At 45.9% G+C, this 20,742-nt stretch overlaps 1 protein-coding gene across 1 annotated transcript in view; it reads right to left on the bottom strand.

Moving 5' to 3' along the window:
* Positions 1 to 20,742, bottom strand: part of KIAA1549 (KIAA1549 ortholog) — an 84,047-nt gene that overhangs the window by 42,569 nt on the left and 20,736 nt on the right. Inside the window, exons 8-10 of the mRNA XM_047763239.1 lie at positions 15,284 to 15,461; positions 10,141 to 10,325; positions 280 to 476 (exon numbers count right to left, since the gene is read on the bottom strand). Of these exons, the coding sequence (XP_047619195.1) occupies positions 280 to 476; positions 10,141 to 10,325; positions 15,284 to 15,461 (560 nt within the window). The remainder of the gene's footprint in view (positions 1 to 279; positions 477 to 10,140; positions 10,326 to 15,283; positions 15,462 to 20,742) is intronic.

Raw genomic sequence — 20,742 nt, 5'->3', positions numbered from 1 at the left:
GTCAAGCCCTGATGAAGTCCCAGGGGAGCCACGAAACCATGATGGACAATGATTCATAATTTTAAACACTTTGGGGAAAGAGAGCACTCCCCTGGTATTCCAGCAGAGGGGATCCAGAGCCCTCGGGTGTACTGACTTTGGGCAAAGTGCTGTCTGTCTTCCAGGCGGCTGGCCTGGACAGCACTCACCGCCAGGCCTGCTTTCCCCTTCTGGAAACTGACAGACCAGACACGGAAATGCGCGTGCCACAGAGAACAATACAGAAAGTGCAATAAGAACCTTCCTCGGTGCCGGATGTTCTTGGAAGGGATCTTTGCCTTGGGACTCGGCACATCTCCGTTCTCGGAGGGCGTGGTGTGGTCCTTCATGGGTCCTGGCAGGGGGGCTGGCTCGTGAATGATCAGTATGTCATCCTTATTGTGCTGCCCCAGATGCTGCTTTGCAAAGTCGAAGCCCTTCACACTAGGGATCTGTAACTGAAACACACACACACACACACACACACACACACACACACGGGAGACAGTCAGTCAGAATCTCAGGACAGTAGATGAGACTGCGCAGGCTGGCCGGATTGTGAGTGCCAGCTCCTGATCCGAGAATGTGCTTGCAACGCCACCCATCCAACTCAACGTGCCTCTCTAAAACGTCTCCCCGTGCAAGGTGTCATTTATACCTGGAGTTTGCAGACAAGACAGATACTTGCTACAGATTCAAGTACATAGACCATAACACAAAAGACATCACAAGGCAATCCCTGACTGCTGTCACAGCAGCCTCACCACGCGCTACCCAATTCCAGAGAGGGGCTCAGGCGAGGTACCCTTCCTAGAGAGTAAAGAGAGGCAGCTCCACCGAGAATGTTCTACATAGTGTCGGGGACCAGAGGAGACTTGAGAGCTAGGAAGAGATGGAGTTAGCTATGCTAGAAGGATGACTCCACATGCCAGCTTCTAGAGCGGTAAACCACTCAATCTTTCTAAAGAGGCGGATTTCTAAAATCCAAGCAGAAAGCACACAAGGAGACCCACGGTATCCCATGCATGAGATGACAAAAGCCTTGGCCCGAACCTCAGTAATGACAACAGGGAGGAACAGCTCTAGAGACCAAGCAGAAGGGCCTGGGAGCCGAACACAGATACGAGAGGCGAAGGAGAGAAAGAAGCCGGTGAGATGGGAGGCTGCAGGCAGGACACCATGAGCAGTGGGCGTGACATGAAGGGAAAGAGGTGAGTCATGAAAGAATGACGACGAGAAGGTAAAAAGACAGGTTTCATGCTAGACAGGCTTGGTTTTGAGACAGCAGGAAGAGCTCCAACGGAGCGTGGCTCGATGTAGCTGGGACGAGGACAAGCTCGGGGGAAACCTCAGGCAGCACGTGTGAGCTTGAGAGCATTTGTACAGAAAGGGACATGTAGGGGAGCTGAGATCTTTAAGATGAAAACAGGCTCTCTGGATAAAATGCTGGAGAACATCTAATAGTTCGGAGCTAAGAGGCAGAAATGGAAGCAAGGAAGAAAATAGGTGAATTCAAAGAAAAAGAAGAATTTGAAATGTAATTAGTCGTGGCTCAGCACTAACAAACCCCACCAGTATCCATGAGGATGCAGGTTCCATCCCTGGCCTCGCTCCGTGGGTTAAGGATCCAGCGTGGCCGTGAGCTGTGGTGTAGGTTGCAGACATGGATCGGATCCTGCGTTGCTGTGGCTGTGGTGTAGGTTGCAGACACGGATCGGATCCTGCGTTGCTGTGGCTGTGGTGTAGGCCGGCAGCTGCAGCTCCAATTGGACCCTTAGCCTGGGAACCTCCATACGCTGCAGGTGAGGCCCTAAAGAAAAAACAGTTCAATGTAAAAGTTCAATGTAATAGAAGCCAAGAGGAATAAAGGGCTTCTAGAAAGGAGCTGCCAATGGAAGTAACAGGGCACAAAAAGGAAGGAAAGAAGTCCTACCTGGGGATATGCAGTACCAGTAGCAAACCCACAACCAAGACCCCATGAGCCCTGCCGCCAGAGTCCAGGCACAGCTTTGAAGCCTGTGCTAAAGCACAAAGACACTAGAGGGATCCAGGAACATGGGGAATAAAGGCGAGGTGCCTTTGCTGACACAAAGTGCCAAGGGTGGGGATGAGCCGTTTCCTTTATTCAAGGTTACAAAGGGGAGGAACCTAAATGGTACATCAGTACTCGTCCCACGGGTCTCCTTGGCAGGAGGTCCACGCGCAGCGTAGAACCCTCCTTTCAGGCTGAATTCCACACCCACAGACAGTCCATCAGCCAGAAGACAAAGGCCAACCGTCCAAGTAGCTCTTCTAGACAATCTACCACATGCAGAAGTGAAAGGGTCCAGCGTTACTTGGCTCTTCATGCACAGATGAGTGACAACATCAATGAATGGCTTCTGAGGTCTTTTTAGCAAATAAAATCAAGGCTGGATGGATAGAAGGGAAGTAGTCTGCAATAATGACTCACGCCACCAGAGGGAGACAGAACTTACTCTAAAGGAATTCAGGAAGATGTTGCTTGGAAACAAAAGGCAACGATTGTCTAAATTGATGATATCGTGTTACCAACAGTCTGCTTCACGGCACAGGCAGACTGTGGAGGGGCACACAACCCTCAGCTCAGAAATGTTGTTTCCCAAACAATGAACCTAAACCTGCAGCATCATGACTCCCCCCACCCCCTAGCCATCTTCCGCTGGGCTCCCCAAATTTCTGGGGGAGTAACTTGCCAAGGGGCATGCAGCCCTTTGAAGGGAATCAAATTCCAGACAGACAACCTCTGTATATAAACTCTGGTTCCACCTTTCTCAAGACTCCTTCTCCCAGTTGATAGAAGCAACCCTCCTCTCACCCTTGGGGCGGCTTTTACCCCAGCTGCACCTCATTTCAGCCCCATAAGGTGCCTCTGAAGCAAAGAATAGCAGATGCAGTCGGTAGGCACTGAGTCACCACCACCAACATCATCCCTTTTGGAAAGTGGTTTGCTTTATCCGAACTGAAGCAGGACCCACAGACGGCCTCCTCTAAGCAAAGGACGCCGAAGGCAGTAAAGAAAAAATACGGACAGCACTGCCTCCTCGGTGCAGGCTGTGAACCCAAGTCCAGGAACTAAATGCCTTCCCTGACAGCCTCTCAGGGTTCGTGTGAGAGAGAGAGAGAGAGAGAGAGAGAGAGATACATACGCATAATTTATCAAAATTTCTTCCTGAGTCTTCTGGGCCTTGATTGTTTTCTGCTTGTGAAACAATCCACAGGCCAAAGAGACATTTGGGGGTGGCAAACTTTGTTATATATTATATCATATTGCACACATGCACATACGTTATGTATGCATGTATACATATATATTATATGCATGTGTGTACATATACACACACACGTGTGTATATATAAACATACATGTGCATGTATATGTGCATATATCCGTGTGTCGTAGGGGAACAAAATGCATATATACACATGCATTTATATACGTGTTGTAGAGGAACAAAATTTTCCACCCCCAAATGTCTCTTTGACACGTGGATTATTTCAAGCTGAAAACAATCAAGGCCCAAAAGACTCGGGAAGACATTTTGCTATTTCTCCCCTTTACTGCCTCAAAGAACAGAGGGGACCTATTCTGTGTCCTGTGGTCCCTACAGGCCCAGCAAGCATTTATTTACCCAAAATGCGCATTTCCATCTCCGTGTGAACTGCCTGCTTCCCTCCTGAGTTCTAACCCACTCCCCCCAACATCCTTTCGTCTTTAGCTGAAGGTGGGATTTAAGGGAGGGGCTTGGCCGTTCGTTGAGTTACTCAGTCTCCCTGGGGCTGAACTCCGGATGCGTGAGATGTGAGCCTTGCCTGGGATTCTCTCCTGCTCACCTGTCTCAGGTCAATTTCATTTCTAGACCAGGCAGGAGAACCTAGAAAATTCTTCCTCCTCAACAAGATCAAAATGTTTCATAAATGTCAAGGCACCATATGAATGAGCTTGACAGCAAGATGATTGCTGTTGGCTGATGAAACACCAAGCAGTTAATATAGTCAGTTAAGAGTCCTCAGAGACTAGGTAAAGCTATAGATATACATTCAGATACCAAAAAAAAAATTTTTTTTCTCTTTTTTAAAGGCTGCACGGGTAGCATATGGAAGTTCCCAGGCTAGGGGTCGAATCAGAGCTATAGCTGCTGGCCTACACCACAGCCATAGCAACTCGAGATCTGAGCTGTGTCTGGGACCCACATCACAGCTCACAGCAACGCCAGGTCCCCAGCCCACTGAGTGAGGCCAGGGATAGAACCCACGTCCTCATGGATACTAGTCGGGTTCGCTTCTGCTGCACCATCACAGGAACTCTCAGGTACAAAATTTTTTAATTCAGCAACAGGACACGATGCATGTTAGACCCTTAATAAATATCCGATGTCTCAATGAATTTCAAAAAAGTCAGCTGAAGCACCAAACTTATTGGATTTTTTGGGGAACCAAGAAAAGGGTATATGTTATAAACAAAATATCCATCCATTACAGCTCTGAAGTCCTACTGGCTTTTGTTAATTCTGACTAATATCTTTAAATCCATCCATTAGATCCCTGGGTGAATCACTACCTTCTATAACAATAGAAATTTCGCAACCAGATCTGCGCTTAACACGAAACAAAACTGTCCACACACAGAAGGAAAAAATTATAGGAAACACGGTCCCCCTCACTTATGGAATTAATTCCTTTTGTTTCATCACTATTTTCTGGAGTACTTTTTCCAGTTTCTCCATGTCTTTAAAAAAAAAATCGAGAGTTAAGTCTGACTGTATTGTGTCTGCAGCTTCCACAGACAGAATAAGCTTCCATCAGTAGTCTGAAGAGTCACAATTCATTAGTGCCTTCTATACTCCCGTTAGGACCTAATTTTTTGAGGAAAGACGGCTCTTTTGTGCCTTCTTTCTTTATCACAGAGGGGACAGACCTCCCTGTCTGTGCCCCAAAGGAATACAATGCTGACAAGTCAGGGTAGGCTGCAGAGCAGGTGAGCCAAACAACAAGAGAGATGCCTGGTGAATATGAAAACATGTGAGCCATAAATATAATACAACGCAGATGGGACAAGACAGAGAGATGTCCCCAGGTACTGGGGTTAGCCTGAACCTTCAGAGAAGCAGCAGTTAGGATGACAATAGAGGGAGTTCCCCTTGCAGCTCAGCAGGTTAAGAACCCGACTGGTATCCATAAAGATGCGGGTTTGATCCCTGGCCTCGCTCAGTGGGTTAAGGGTCCGGCGTTGCCGTGAGCTGTGGTGTAGGTCACAGACATGGCTCGGATCTGGCATGGCTGTGGCTGTGGCTGTGGTGGAGGCCGGCAGCTGCAGCTCCGATTCAAGCCCTAGCCCGGGAACGTCCATATGCCTCAGGTGAGGCCATTTAAGAAAAGAAAAGGAAAGATGACAGTAGAAACCACAGAGCAAATCCCCAAAGTGACTAAATCAGAAAGGGCAATCCTAAAGCCAGTGCCCTCTGCGGGTGTCCTCGGCAGCCTGGCGAGGGGACGCTGGACACCCTGAGGTCCAGAAGCTGGGCAAGCAGTCCTCCAAGGTTCTCAGCCCTCAGGGCACATCGAGCAGGTCCTGGAGCCGCCAAGCCATTCCGTGCAAGAGGATCCTTACAGAGCCGGGAGGACGTGAACTGCTCATCAAGCTTTCCTTCAACCTGGTGACCACACTGCCCCTCCAGCGACAGTGCCCAACCTACATACGTCCAAGCTGCTCCCTCTGATGAAAACCCTTCCCTGGCTCCCCTCAGCCCCAGCACCACGTCCGACCCGATACGTCCCATAAAACCCTCTGAGCCTGGAGCTGCCTACTTCTCGTGGTGTGAGCTGTGCCCTTCCTCCCATTCACCTCGAGCGATTTGGGTCCGCCCTGGCAGGACCCATTCACACGGCATCATCTCCTCCACCTCCAAGCTTCAGCCCCAGACTCGGGGGTGCTGCCCCTCATATGTGCCTCCCCAGCACCCTAGACAAACCTACACTGCAGCACCTCAGCTTTGAACTGCTTCCCCTTCTCCCTTATGAAAGTCCTTGATGGGTTATGGGTTGGTGGGTTATCCGTGCTTGTCACCCAGCCCGGCCCTGAGTGGCTGAGAGCAAATTGCTCAATTGGGCGAATGAACACGCAGCACCAGGCAGCTCCATCTGGCTGCCCGCAGTGCCAGCCGGCCAGGAACCATGGTCCTATGCCAACCACGGGGTGTGGACTGTCCCTGTTGAAAAGAACAAGTTTCCAAAGGGCCAGCAGCATCTGGCCAACGCCATTCGTGTCTTTAAATAGAACCTCAACAGGGCGAGGCGGGTCCAAGCTGTAATTTTTCTGGGAGCAGTCAAAAGCGATGCCTTGGGGCTCCAGATTAAAGAGAACACAGATAAAAGAAAGACAGGGGTTAGCAGTCCTTTCTCCTTAGAAACAGTAAAAGACCCTGCCTCAAACTAGGACAGAATGGTCTCTCTCTCTGTTATCACATTTCAAAACTAATCTATTCCCAGACAATGTGAAGAGGTTTCCTTCTGGTTACAAGAAGGGGGGAGGGTGTGGATTTTTGGTCCGTGGATTTATTCATTCCAGATGTTGGCAGCTCTGGGATTTGCCCAAAGATGTCAGGGAGCAGCGGTGAAGCAGCATCAGGGGGCGGGGTGGGCAGTGGCGAGAGAAATCACAGAGCCACACGAGGAGGAAAAAGCGCACTCGCAGTCCCGACAAGACAGCATCTTTTCAAAGTGCCCCGAAGACGAGGCCAGGGGACCCTCGCTATCGACAGACGGTCTCAGAAGAAACACTTACGCGGCAGAGAGACTCGTTTTTCAACGACGTGGACATCATCACTTTCCTACGACAGAAGCAGGACAAGCTCTACGTGGTGGGTTCCTGTGCCAGCAAAACAAAGACCTTGCCACCCTCCTAGCAGAGCGGAGGATACCTGTCACCTCCGGTGGTCCTCCGGGCGGAGTTCCTCCCGGCAAAGATGCCGTCAAAGGAAAAGCATCAAACTCCACAGCACTGGGCACAAAGAGAGCGGCTCCGGAGGCCAGTTTTATGGGAAACTGTCCGTTTGATGTACAGCAACATCTACGACGTGAGAATATTTCGAAACTAAAAGTGGGAGACGGCGAAAGCTTGGGCAATAGCATCTAGTGAACGGTGGGAACGCTGGCAGTTACTGAAGGGACAGGTGTGTTTATGGTAGGAAGCGGAAAACATTAAAGACCTAAATACATAACCGCCTATACGGGTTAAGTCTCTCAGTAACAATACCTTCTCACCAGAACAAAAACACTTCCAAAGCGACTGTTGATCTCATTACAATGAAATTCACACTACGCATCATTTAGTAGATCGGGGACTTCTTCCCAGGTTCTTTCCATGCTATTCACCACCTACCAACAAAACGACCTCAGCAGACCATGGAAATAATACATGAAGAGAGGTCATAAGTATAACCGTCATGTACAAACTGCCTCCCAAACACCGGATAACCATGAACTTGCAATGTGATCAAGGGTTTGCCTTTCTTAGCGGATCCATAAGAAAAAGAATGCTCCTCATTTACTTTCACAAAGGTAAAATACATTTTAAAATAATACTTTTTTTTTTTTTTCAGGAGTTCCCATCATGGCGCAGCAGTAATGAACCCAACTAGTATCCATGAGGATGCGGGTTCAATCCCTGGCCTCACTCAGTGGGTTAAGGATCCGATGTTGCGTGAGCTGTGGTGTGGGTCCCAGACACGGCTCGGAGCTGGCATTGCTGTGGCTGTGGTGTAGGCCGGCAACCCTAACTCTGACTGGACCCCTAGCCTGGGAACTTCCATATGCCCTTGCGGGTGCAGCCCTAAAAAGCCAAAAAATAATAATAATAATAATTTAAAAAAATAAAATACTTATTTTTTTTCATCCAGGAAGTCTAGGTTTGTGATGTGCAGAATTTTTTTTATACCCAGAAAATCAGAATAAAATTAAAAGGTTAATAGGACAATTTTTTTATTTCTGGTCCTTCTGCCTCTTGCTTGCCTTTTCTTAGCAAACTTTTTGAGTTGAGTGGGCCCTCTACATGTGTGAGACCCAGAGCAGGCACATGTCAATAAATGCAGGTGGCGACCACACGTCCCATGCTCTGGGTGTGGCTAGCCCGGGCGCTGCACTCAGTGTCCACACCTCACAAGCGCCTCTCTTACTTGGCACATTCTCGCTGCACTAGGGAGCTAAGCACTGATGAAGAGGCTATGTCTTCACTCTGAAACTTGTATGTGACAAATATTGCAGAAACTGTTGAAACCTACGTGTGAGAAGGGGACTGTGATTACTATAAAAACTAACTCAAGGAGTTCCCGCTGCGCTAAAACAGTAACGGCTGTGCCTGCAGTGCCAGGACATAAGTTGGATTCCTGGCCAACACTGGTCAAAGGACCCGGTGTTGCCACAGCTGCAGCATAAGTCGAAAGTTGGGCTTGGATCCGATCCCTGGCCTAGAAACTCCACATTTCATGGGGCAGCCAAAAAAAGGAAAAGGAAAAAACCCTACCTTGAATGCTTTGGGAAGACATGGAAAAGGAGCTGCTAGAAAGAAAAGAAGGCAGGTGGAAAGGAAGGAAGGAAGGAAGAAAAAAAGAAAGGAAGGAAGGAAGGAAGAAAAAAGAAAGGAGGAAGGAAGGAAGGAAGAAAGAAAGAAAAGAAAGAAAGAAAAAGAAAGAAAGAAAGGAAGAAAGAGGGAAAGGGAGAGAGAAAGGGAGAGAGAAGGAGGGAGGGAGGAAGGAAGGAAGGAAGGAAGAAAAAGAGAGAGAGAGAGAAGGAAGAGGGAAGGAAGGAAGAAAAAAGAAAAGAAATGAAATGAAACTGCTGTCAGGTGAGGGGCAGTGAATTTACTCTAAAAGATTACACAGTAGAGTGGGGTGGGGGGATATTGGAAAAATAAAAATTTGTACTCAGGTTCCCTATAAGAAGCCTGGATTGGAAATGGCAGCTGGTGGATTATGCGTATTGTTTCTTATAAAAAATACTGCACAGAATTTCTTCCAGTAGACTAATACCCCAAAATATTTTTTAAAAGGTTGTCAAATACTCATTTATATATATATAAAAATGTATATACTTATATATTTACATAATTATATATTAAAATTAATGCATGTATTACTTTTTTCTTCTTTTTCTTTCTTTCTTAGAGCCACATGTGCGGCATATGGAAGTTCCCAGGCTCAGGGTCTAAATCAGAGCTATAGCTGCTGGCCTACACCACAGCCACAGCAATGCAGAATATTCAGCCCACTGAGCGAGGCCAGGGATTGAACCCGCATCCTCATGGCTACTAGTTGGGTTCGTTCCCTCTGAGTCACAACAGGAACTCCCTGTGTTACCCTTTCTTTTCTTTTCTTTTTTTTTTGTCTTTTTGCTATTTCTTGGGCCGCTCCAGCGGCATATGGAAGTTCCCAGGCTAGGGGTTGTATCGGAGCTGGAGCCACCGGCCTACGCCAGAGCCACAGCAACGCAGGATCCAAGCTGCATCTGCAACCTTCACCACAGCTCACAGCAACGCCGGCTCCTTAACCCACTGAGCAAGGGCAGGGATCGAACCCACAACCTCATGGTTCCTAGTCGGATTCGTTAACCACTGCGCCACGACGGGAACTCCTGTATTACCCTTTCTTCATGATTAAGTGGTCATGATCACGGTGGATAAGTAGGCTTGCGACATGGAAGGAAAGGAAAAGAAAGGAGCCACCCAGCAGAGTTGCATATGAACGAAAAGATACACAGATCAAAGCAAACCTTTCCTGGCTCCTGTTCTCTGAAAAATACCCAGGGTTAAAATAGATCAGAAGTCACAGACAGGATGGACGTGATCTTCTAAGGGAGCATCTCAAAAATAAAATCACAGTGGAATTCAGAGCCCATGGCACTGCTAAGCCGTTACACCTTCCTGGCGAGGAGTTAATCCTGCGGAGGAACTGGGCTGCCCTAGGCACACGCAGAGGCAAGGGACGCCACCGGTAAAACCAAACCCTTTCCTTTCCAACCCCCTCCCCTGTCCTTCCGGATCGGGACTGGACGCACCTCAGCCCAGCCCACGGGCTGCTCATGCCAACGCCGGGGGCGGGGTGCCCTTACCTTCTGCCGCTGCTGAATGTTGGCCACAGTGTCAGGCTGAAAGTCCAGCTTGTCGGTGCGGCAGAGTTTCCAGTAGAGGATGACCACGATCAGCGCCACCAGCAGCCCCGGGATGACCACGCCCACAATGACCCAGAGGTTGCTGCTCTGCGACTCCGGCTCCGGCCTCTTCACCCTGTCCACGGCTGCAGGCGAGGGAGGGGGGTCTGTCAGGGGCTGCTCTGCGACCCTGGGCCAGGCGGCCCTTCCGGGCGGAGACTGTGCCTTCTCCCAGGAGCCACCCTCACAGCCCCCGTCCTTCCGGCGCAAGACGACTGGGGAGAGAGCACGCCCCCCCGACGACAGGAAACGGGAGGCAGCGACAGACACGGGACGGTCGCCTCGACCGCCCGGGAGCGACCACGGTGACATACGTGATGTGTCCTCAGGAACGGGGCTAACTCACGACAACGTCAGCTTATTCCTGGTCTCCTGGCTTCCAGCTCATTCCACCAGATCGGTCCCTAAACTCGCACTGCAGGAATGGTCCCACACCAAGAGCGAGGTCTGCGAGCCCTGCCTTCATGCCTTATCTGTGTCCCCACCCCCAGCCCCCAAGCCCTTGAAACATGACTTTTGATTCAAATTGCTTTACCTAAGATACCAGCAGTCCATTTTAAAATGACATTAAATCAATTTATTTATTTGGAAGCCCTCACTCCCCCCTCCCACCCCCATTCCAACCCCATCGTTCCTGTCTCAACTACTGTGTCCTTCTTAATTTCCTTCACTGGCTCCTTCCCCCAGCCCAGCCTCCCAGGACTGGGCCCTCATCCCCTTTATTCTACACGCATCCTCTCTCAGGATTCAGCTTTTTTCTTAATCTCTAAAAAAATGTTTTTTTAATATTTTGAAAAAAATCTTAGGAGTTCCCGTCATGGCTCAGTGGAAACAAGTCTGACTTGTATCCATGCGGACACAGGTTCGATCCCTGGCCTCGCTCAGTGGGTTAAGGATCCAGCATTGCCAGGAGCTGTGGTGTAGGGCGAACACTGGGCTCGGATCCCGCGTTGCTGTGGCATCGGCCATCGGCTGCAGCTCTGATCTAAAACTTCCACATGCCACAGGTGCGGCCCTAAAAAGACAAAAAATTTTTACTGGAGTATAGCTGACTTATAATGTTATATTAGTTTGAGGTATACAACCAAGTGAATCAGTTGTACATCTGTCCATTTCGTTCCAGATTATTGTATTTTCTTTACACGGCACTGAGCAGGTGGCCATGTGCTGTACAGTGGGTCCTTCTTACTTCTTTATCTCATACACAGGAATGTGGACGCGTCCATCCCAGCCTCCCAGCGCATCTCTCCCCTCAACATTTCCCCTTCGATAACGCTAAGCTCAGTGTTGAAATCTCTGAATCCACTTCTGTTTTGCGAGTAAGTTCTTTTGCAGCATTTTTATGAGATGCCACATATAAGTGATATCATACATTTGTCTTTCTCTGTCGGACGTACTTCACTTAGTATGATAAGCTCTAGGTGCATCCACGTTGCTGCCAGTGGCATGGTTTCATTCTTGTTTATGACTGAGTCATAGTCCATTGTGCATATGTACCCCGTCTTCTCTATTCATTCTGCTGCTGATGGACATTTAGGCTGCTTCCACGGCTTCACTACTGTAGACAGCGCTGCAACGAACACGGCGGTGGATGGAGCTTTTTGATATATTGGTTTTCTCTGGACACAGGCCCGGGAGTGAGACTGCTGGATCATATGGTAGCACTATATTTCGTTTTTGAAGGAACCTCCACACTGTTTTCCATAGCGGATACACCCACTGACATTCCCACCAACATGCTCCGCACTCTCTCTGGCAGTTATTATTTACAATAATACATTGTAAATATTAAACTGACTCGCTGATGACAGCCATTCTGACTGGTGACAGGTGACACCTCATCGTAACTTCATTACAGTTTTGATTTGCTTTTCTCTAATAATTAGTGATGTTGAGCATCTTATCTTTTCCTGTGCTTTTTGGCCATCTGTCTGCTTTCTTTGGAGCAATGTCTATTTAGATCTTCTGACCATTTTTTACTTGGGTTGTTTGGGCTTTTCTTGATATAAAGCTGTATGAGATGTTTGTATATTTTGGAGATGGGTACTTTGTTGGTCGCAAGTATTTTTTCTCCCATTTTGCAGCTTGTTCTTTCGTCAGCTCTTCGGGAAAGCTCAACTGCTTCCAGTCCTCTTAAAGCTCAGGTTCCGATCACCAGGCTCTGAAAATCAAAATGCCCCGTCCTCTCTGCCCAACTCGCTCTGTTAGGGCCACTTCACAAGGACCTCTCCAAGACGACACTAAATTCCCCCCATCTAAGGCCTTTTGTTCTTGCTTGTCTTTGTCTGATAAATGGTATGCTGCTATTCTTTCAAAATGCATTTTGTTACATAAATGTATCATATTGGAGTTCCTGCTGTGGCTCAGCAGAAACAAATCTGACCAGTATTCATGAGGACGCAGGTTCGATTCCTGGCCTCGCTCAGTGGGTTAAGGATCCGGCATTGTCGTGAGCTGTGGTGTAGGTCACAGACGCGGCTTGGATCTGGTGTTGCTGTGGCTGTGGTATAGGCCAGTGGCTATGGCTCCAATTTGACCCCTAGCCTGGGAACATCCATATGCCTTGAGTGCGGCCCTAAAAGCAAAAAAAAAAAAAAAACAAACAACAACAACAACAAAAAATATCATCTTGATGGACGATACAACCTTCCTCATTAAAATGGTCATGACTTTAAATCTTGTCTTTTCAAATTCATCTTGGTCTTCCTGGGCAGAGACTAAGTTTTATGCTCTTTTCACAGCCTATAATGGTTAACATATGCTGCAGGATCAAGATGTTTTTACTCAAAGATCTAACAATAAAAAAGATGCTCGGCGCTGGATTAAGTTTGGGTTTAGGTCCCTGAGAGAATGACAAGGGAGGGGAGCGAGCCCTCTAAAGCACACGCGCTACGAAAGAAGCACAAATTACAAAGCAAAGGCTATATGCAAGAAATGGAAAAAATGACAATGTGGTAAAAACTTGAATTTTTAAATCGGGCCTGAATACAGTTAACATTCAGTTCATTCTGCATGAAAACAGCTGACAATATAGGAGTGACACAACCAGAGATGCTGGGACAACTGGATACTCTTCCTAGTTCTAACCTAATAAAACCCTGTGACGCATCCAAACAAGGCCCTAGGATGAGGTCCACAGCTGTTTGGGGGCTGGTCCTGGTGTTGGCCGAGGCTTCCAAGCCCAGGACTGCTAGCCCTGTGGTTTTGAGCATGCAACTGAGGGAAGGCAGGTTCAAGACACATGGAAAAAGCCTTGAAGGGGAACCACAGCCTACTGCAGGCCATTTTCTCTACACAGTGAAATGCTCAGCGGGAGTGGGCCACCTCTCTGACAATCAGAAATGTCATTTATTGGGGTTCCCATTGTGGCACAGTGGAAATGAATCTGACTAGGACCCACGAGGACATAGGTGTGATTCCTGGCCTTGCTCAGTAGGTTAAGGATCCGGGGGTGCCATGAGCTGTGGTGTAGGTCACAGAGCCAGCTCAGATCTGGCGTGGCTGTGGCTGTGGCTGTGGCTGTGGTGTAAGCCGGCAGCTGTGGCTCCTATTTGACCCCTAGCCTGGGAACCTCCAAATGCTGCGGGTACAGCCCTGAAAAAAAAAAAAAAAGAGAGAAAAAAAGAAATGTCATTTATCAAGAAATACAAGTAAGTGCCTCATTTTTTCAGTGCTTTGAATCAGAATACCCTAATATACAATCATACCTCAAATATACAAACACAAACCACCAATGGTTATTTGCTTCAACTCCCCAATCGTCATCCCTAACGTAGAGAAAGTGTGCCCATTAGCCCTCATCCTGGTAAATTTCCAGGGTCAAGTATACATCTTACAAAGAATATTCCATCATTGAGGATAATTTTAAAGCTGTCTTAAAAAAACAAAACAAAAAAACCCCCACCAACCTGCCTTTGTCGCCCATGTGCTCTCTGTGGGAGTTTTTCAACATCCTCCGACATCGAATTCCTTCTAAGCACGTACTGACGGGAGCGAGTTTCACTGAACTCTTACCAGGATTGCCCCCAGGACCACAAAGGAGAGATATCCATACTAAAATAGTAGTCTGGGAGTTCCCATCACGGCTCAGCAGTAACAAATCTGAAAGTACCCATGAGGATGTGGGTTCGATCCCTGGCCTTGCTCAGTGGGTTCAGAATCTAGCACTGTCATGAGCTGTGGTGTAGGTCGCAGACCCGGCTCGGCTCCCACATGGCTGTGGCTGTGGCGTACACCGGCAGCTATAGCTCTGATTCAACCCCTAGTCTGGGAACTTCCACGGGCTGAGGGTACAGCCCTTAAAAAAAAAAAAAATAGTAGTCTGATTCACAGAGGTTTATTTAGATAAATTTACTCCTCCATGCCTCTCCTTTTCTTAATTTTAAATATCCCAAATCTACACGTTGGAAGAAAAAAGGCACTGAGAGCAGGCATTGCCAGCGGGGAGGGGGAGGCGGGAACCTAGACTCTCCCAACAATAACAAAGAAGCATCAAAATACCTCTTTCTAAGTGGTGAGAGGTGTGAGGACAGGGTGGGAGAGAAACAGGACTGAAAAGGGTAAGGAAGAAGGGCTTCTTTGTGTCAAAAGACCCAGAAGGAAGCCAATAAATGCAGGGGGCACCTCCCAGCTTCCTGCGTGACTCACTGTCCCCGCCAACATTCAAAACATGACATATAAGATTCTGGAATAAATACAGAGAAAACACATTCTTTTACCCAAGACAACATTTTTAAAAAGAAATCGTACAGGAGGAGGAGGAAAAAAATGTTCAAGTTAACCTACTCACTAGAATATAAAACGCTAGGTAGGAGAAAGAAGAGGGAAGGCTGCCCCACAAGCAATTGAAAGAAAAAAGGTCTTGGCAAACTAATTTGAACCGCCAACATCTTATATAAGCGGCACTTAATAATAAAGATTGAAGACATAAGTCTACTACGCACACATAAGAATGCTTTCCATTCAGAGTGTGTTGTCCGAAAAAGACTGGCTTTTGACCTCAGCAGAGCACAGAGGACCCTGGGGCCAAGCCTCACACACTTACGTTGCGCAACAGCGCCTTGAATCCGGTAACCCAAGATGATGGCCGCTCTCTGGATATCTATCCTGTTAATCAGATCTGAAGACTTGACTGCACTGAGTCTTTCTCCATCCTGATCCTCCACAAAGTAGATGAGCTGCACGGGATTGTCGTCTCCCTCGAGCCGCGATACATTTACCACCTGAAAGATAAGGGGAACCATGAGCATTTTAGAAGCTCATGTTTCTAGATGCCCCTTCTGGGGGCACTCCATCTTGACTGTGTTATAACAAGGTAGGCAACTGAATCAGCAATCACAAACTTCTCAGCAAAGAAAAGCCCAGCACTAGATGATTTCACTGATAAATTCTACTAAACATTTAAAGAATTAACGCCAATCCTTCTCAAAATTTTCCAAAAAATTGAAGAAGAGGGAACACTCTCAATTTTGTTTCACGAGGGACTCCTGCTGTGGCACAGTGGGTTAAGAATCTGACTGCAGTGGCTCGGGTCACTGCAGAGGTGTGGGTTCAACCCCCCATCCAGTACTGTGGGTTAAGGCATCCAGTGTCACCACAGCTTCGGCATAGCTGCGGCTCGGATTCAATTCTTGACCATATGCTGTGGGTGTGGCCATTAAAAAATTTGTTTAATGAGACTAACATTACCCTAATATCAAAGCCAGGTAAAGACATTACGAGAAAAGAAAACTATAGGCCAATATCTCTAAGGAATATAGATGCAAAAATTCTGAACCAAATATTAGCAAACCAAATTCAACAGCACATTACAAGGATTATGCACAATGATCAAGTAGGATTCATTAACATATGCAAATCAATAACTGATACATCCATTAATAAACGAAAGATAAAAATCATATGGTTATCTCAATAGATGCAAAAAAAAAAGCATCTGACAAAATTCAACATCCATTCATGATAAAAACTCAACAAATTGAGTGTAGAAAGAACGTACCTCTACAAAGAAAAGGCCATATGTGATAAATCCACAGCTAACGTTGTACTCAACAGTGAAAGGTTGAAAGCTTTTCCTTTAAGATCAGGAATAAGACAAAGACTATCCACTCTTACTATTCCTTTTCAACACAGTACTAGAAAACCCAGCCGGAGCAGACAAGAAAAACAAGAAAATGCTTCCAAAATTGAAAAGGAAGAAGTAAAATTGTCTCTGTTTGCAGATGACATGATATAGAAAACCCTAAAGACTCCACCAAGAAACTATTAGATCTAGTAAATGAAGTCAATAAAGCTGCAGGATATAAAATCAACATGTAGAAATCAGTTGTGTTTCTAAACATCAACAACAAAGAATCTGAAAAAGAGACAAGCAGTCCCATTGACAATAGCATCAAAAATAATAAAATACTTGGGAATAAATTTAACCAAGGAGGTAAAGATTTGTACACTGAAATGTATAAAACATTGATGAAAGAAACTGAAGACACAAAAAAATGGAAATATATCCCATCATCATCGATCAAAAGAATTAATATTGTTAAAATGACCATACTCTCCAAAGCTATCTATAGAATCAATGCAATCCCTATCAAAATTCCAGCAGCATTTTTTACAGAAATAAAAAAATCATAACATTCACACGGAACCACAAAAGATGCTTGTGAGAAATGAGCCAAGAATACTCAATGGGTAAAAGACAGTCCCTTTGATAAATGGTATTGGGAAAACTTGATATTCATATTCAAAAGAATGAAACTAGGTGTTATCTTAACTCCAAATGGAATTAACTCCAAATGGAAACATCTGAAACCATAAAACTCCTACAAGGAAACACAGAGTAAAAGCTTCTTGACAAAGGAGTTGGCAATGACGTTTTTGGATAAAACATTCAAAGTAAAGCAACAAAGCAAAAATAGACAAGACTACATCAAACTAAAAAGCTTCTGCACAGCAAAAGAAACAACAAAATGAAGAGGTGGAACAGGGGAAAACATCTGAAAATCATATATTTGATAAGAGGTTAATATCCAAAATATATAAAGAACTCACACAACTCAATAGCAAAAAAATAATAATAATAATTTGATTAACAAATGGACATAGGATCTGAACAGACATTTTTCCAAAGAAGACACAGAAATGGCCAACAGGTACATGAAAAGGTGTCCAACATCACTAATCATCAAGGAAATGCCAATCAAAACCACAACGAGGTATCACCTCATACCTGTTAGAATGGCTATAATCAAAAGGACGAGAGGCATTCCCGCTGTGGCTCAGTGGTTAACGAATCCGACTAGGAACCATGAGGTTGCGGGTTCGGTCCCTGGCCTCGCTCAGTGGGTTAAGGATCCAGTGTTGCCATGAGCTGTGGTGTAGGTCGCAGATGCAGGTCGGATCCTGCGTTGCTGTGGCTCTGGCGTAGGCTGGTGGCTACAGCTCCGATTAGACCCCTAGTCTGGGAACCTCCAGATGCCACAGGAGCAGCCCTAGAAAAGGCAAAAAAAAGACAGAAAAAAAAAAAGGACAAGAGATAAGTGCTAGTGAGGATGTAGAGAAAAGGGAACCCTCATACACTGTTGGTGGGAATGTAAATTCGTACAGTCACTGTGGAAAACAGTATGGAGGTTCCTCGGAAAATTTTAAATGGAACTACCATATGGTCCAGCAATTTCACTTCTGCACATAGATCCAAAGGAAGTGAAATCACTATTTTGAAAACATATCTGCACCCCATGTTCACTGTAGTATTATTTACAATAGGCAGGACATGGAAGCAACCTAAGTGTCCATCTAAAGACAAATGAATAAAGACAATGTGGTATGATACATGATACACACACACACATACATGTACACACACAATGGAATATTATTCATCCATAAAAAAGAGAAAACCCTGTCTTTTGCAACAACATGGGATGAATCTTGAGAGCATAATGCTTAGTGAAATAAGTCTGATAAAGACAAATAATGTATGCTCTCATGCACATATGGAATCTTAAAAAGCCAAACACAGAGAGTGGGTTGGTGGCTGCCAGGGGTAGGAAGTAAGGGAAATGGGTGATGGTGGTCAAAGGGTGTACACCGCCAGTCATAAAGGGATCTAATTACAGAATGGTGACTATAGTTAACAACACAGCATTGCATAATCGAAAGTTGCTAAAAAACTAGAGACTCTCATCCTGAGTGAAGTAAGTCAGAAAGAGAAAGACAAATACCATATGATATCACTTATATCTGGAATCTAATATAAGGCACAAATGAACCCTTCCACAGAAAAGAAACTCATGTCCTTGGAGAATAGACTTGTGGTTGCCAGTGGGGAGGGAGAGGGAGTGGGGTGGATGGGGAGCTTGGGGTTAATGGATGCAAACTGTTGCCTTTGGAATGGATTAGCAATGAGATCCTACTGTGTAGCCCTAGGAACTATGTCTAGTCACTTATGAGGGAGCATGAGAATGTGAGAAAAAAGAATGTATACATGTATGTGTAACTGAGTCACCACGCTGTAGACTAGAAAAAGAAAATTGCATTGGGGAAATAACAATTAAAAAAAATAAAAATAAAAACTGAATAAAAAATTTGAGCAATAAAAAATAAAAGGAAAGTTGCTAAGAAAGTAGATAGGTTAAGTTCTAACCACACACACATAAAAGGTACTATGTGAGCGATGGATGTGTTAACTAATCTTATTATAATCATTTTGTTATATATCCATGTATCAAATCATCACATTATGCACCTTAAACTTATATAATGTTATACGTCAATTACATCTCAATCAAGCTGGAAATAAATCTCATCAATTCATAATATGCTGGGCCAAAGAGTACTCTGTTTTGTCCCAAAATTTATCTCTTTCTGGGGTTAACAGGGCAGTTCTTTTCCATTCGTACTTTAGAATCGAGTACACTCGATGTGTCACAGTTTTGCGTAAATACAGGTTTTGCTCTTGATGCTTTTCCTCTTAGTAGTATGCAACAACCTTCTCACCCCTTTAGACTCCAAATGGTGGACTGAGAGAACAAGAAAAAGAATGTATACATATGTATAACTGGGTCACTTTGCTGTACGGCAGAAATTGACAGAACATTGTAAATCAACTAAAAAAAAGAATAAAATGAAAATCACCTGAAATTCAATCAACCAAAGAAAATCATTGTAAACATGTTGGCATATTTCCTCCTGTTATTTTTTCATGAGTTTTATATTAATATTTGGATTATAGGGCATATAGCTTTTTTATGGCCTCTCTTTACTTGAGCTTTTTTCTATATTCTTCGCTAGATAAAAAAAAGGGATAATGGGACATTCCAACATATAAAGATTTCACTACAATTTGTAAATAAATCCATTCTCCAGTTGCTAGACATTTGTTTTAATACTTTCACTTTCACACATTATGTTTCGATGAGTCCTGGACTGTGGTACAGAAATTCTCATCTACATTCTTGAGTTTGATCCTTGCAAAAGGGAGGACCTATCGGGCACAGTTTCGAGCCATCAATCCATCACCTGGGATGGCTTGGTGAACTTCCCCAAAGCCCGTATTCCTATCCTAGGGAACTTGTACCACTCGTCGAGCACCTCATCCTGCCGCTCTGTGGGATTCTCCAACTGCTCTATGTGCACGAACCAACCTCCACCCAGACCTCGAGCTCAACAAAGCCGGGGTTGCTAAATAAGGTTTTCATAACTCCTTTTAACTTTTGTGTGTGTGTGTGTCTGTTTAGGGCCACACCCGCCGCATATGGCGGTTCCCAGGCTAGGGGTCAAATGGGAGCTGTAGCCGCCGGCCTACACCACAGCCACAGCAATGCCAGAGCCGAGCCGCATCTTCGACCTACACCACAGCTCACAGCAACGCCGGATCCTCAACCCACTGAGCAGGGCCAGGGATCGAACCTGTGTTCTCATGGATACTAGTCGGGTTCGTTACTACTGGAGCCCCAACTGGAACTCCTCATTTTAATTTTTTTTGTCTGTTTTGCTATTTCTTTGGGCCGCTCCAGCGGCATATGGAGGTTCCCAGGCTAGGGGCCGAATCGGAGCTGTAGCCACCGGCCTACGCCAGAGCCACAGCAACGCAGGATCCGAGCCGCGTCTGCGACCTACACCACAGCTCACGGCAACGCCGGATCGTTAACCCACTGAGCAAGGGCAGGGACCGAACCCGCAACCTCATGGTTCCTAGTCGGATTCATTAACCACTGCGCCACGACGGGAACTCCCTCATTTTAATTTTTACTCTTAGTTTTATAGCTATTTGTTTAATGTTACTGTCAGTTTTTTAAATGAGTTTTTTAATTTCCTCTATATTTTACTGCATCTGGCAAAGGAACTATTTTAGAAACCTACCAACCACCTTTCTGGGAGGGAAAATAAAGAGCAACACTTACAGGCGAAACCTTGGTAAAGGGCTGAGGGCTGCTGACCCCTGCTCTCCCTACCAAGGGTCAGCTTCCCAACTTTCTCTCTAGCGCCTCTAAAGCACCCACC

The sequence above is a fragment of the Phacochoerus africanus genome, chromosome 16, assembly GCF_016906955.1.
Source record: "Phacochoerus africanus isolate WHEZ1 chromosome 16, ROS_Pafr_v1, whole genome shotgun sequence".
NCBI classification, from domain to species: domain Eukaryota; kingdom Metazoa; phylum Chordata; class Mammalia; order Artiodactyla; family Suidae; genus Phacochoerus; species Phacochoerus africanus.
The sequence above is the reverse complement of the archived record's forward strand: the minus strand, read 5'-3'. Positions and strand labels throughout refer to the sequence as shown.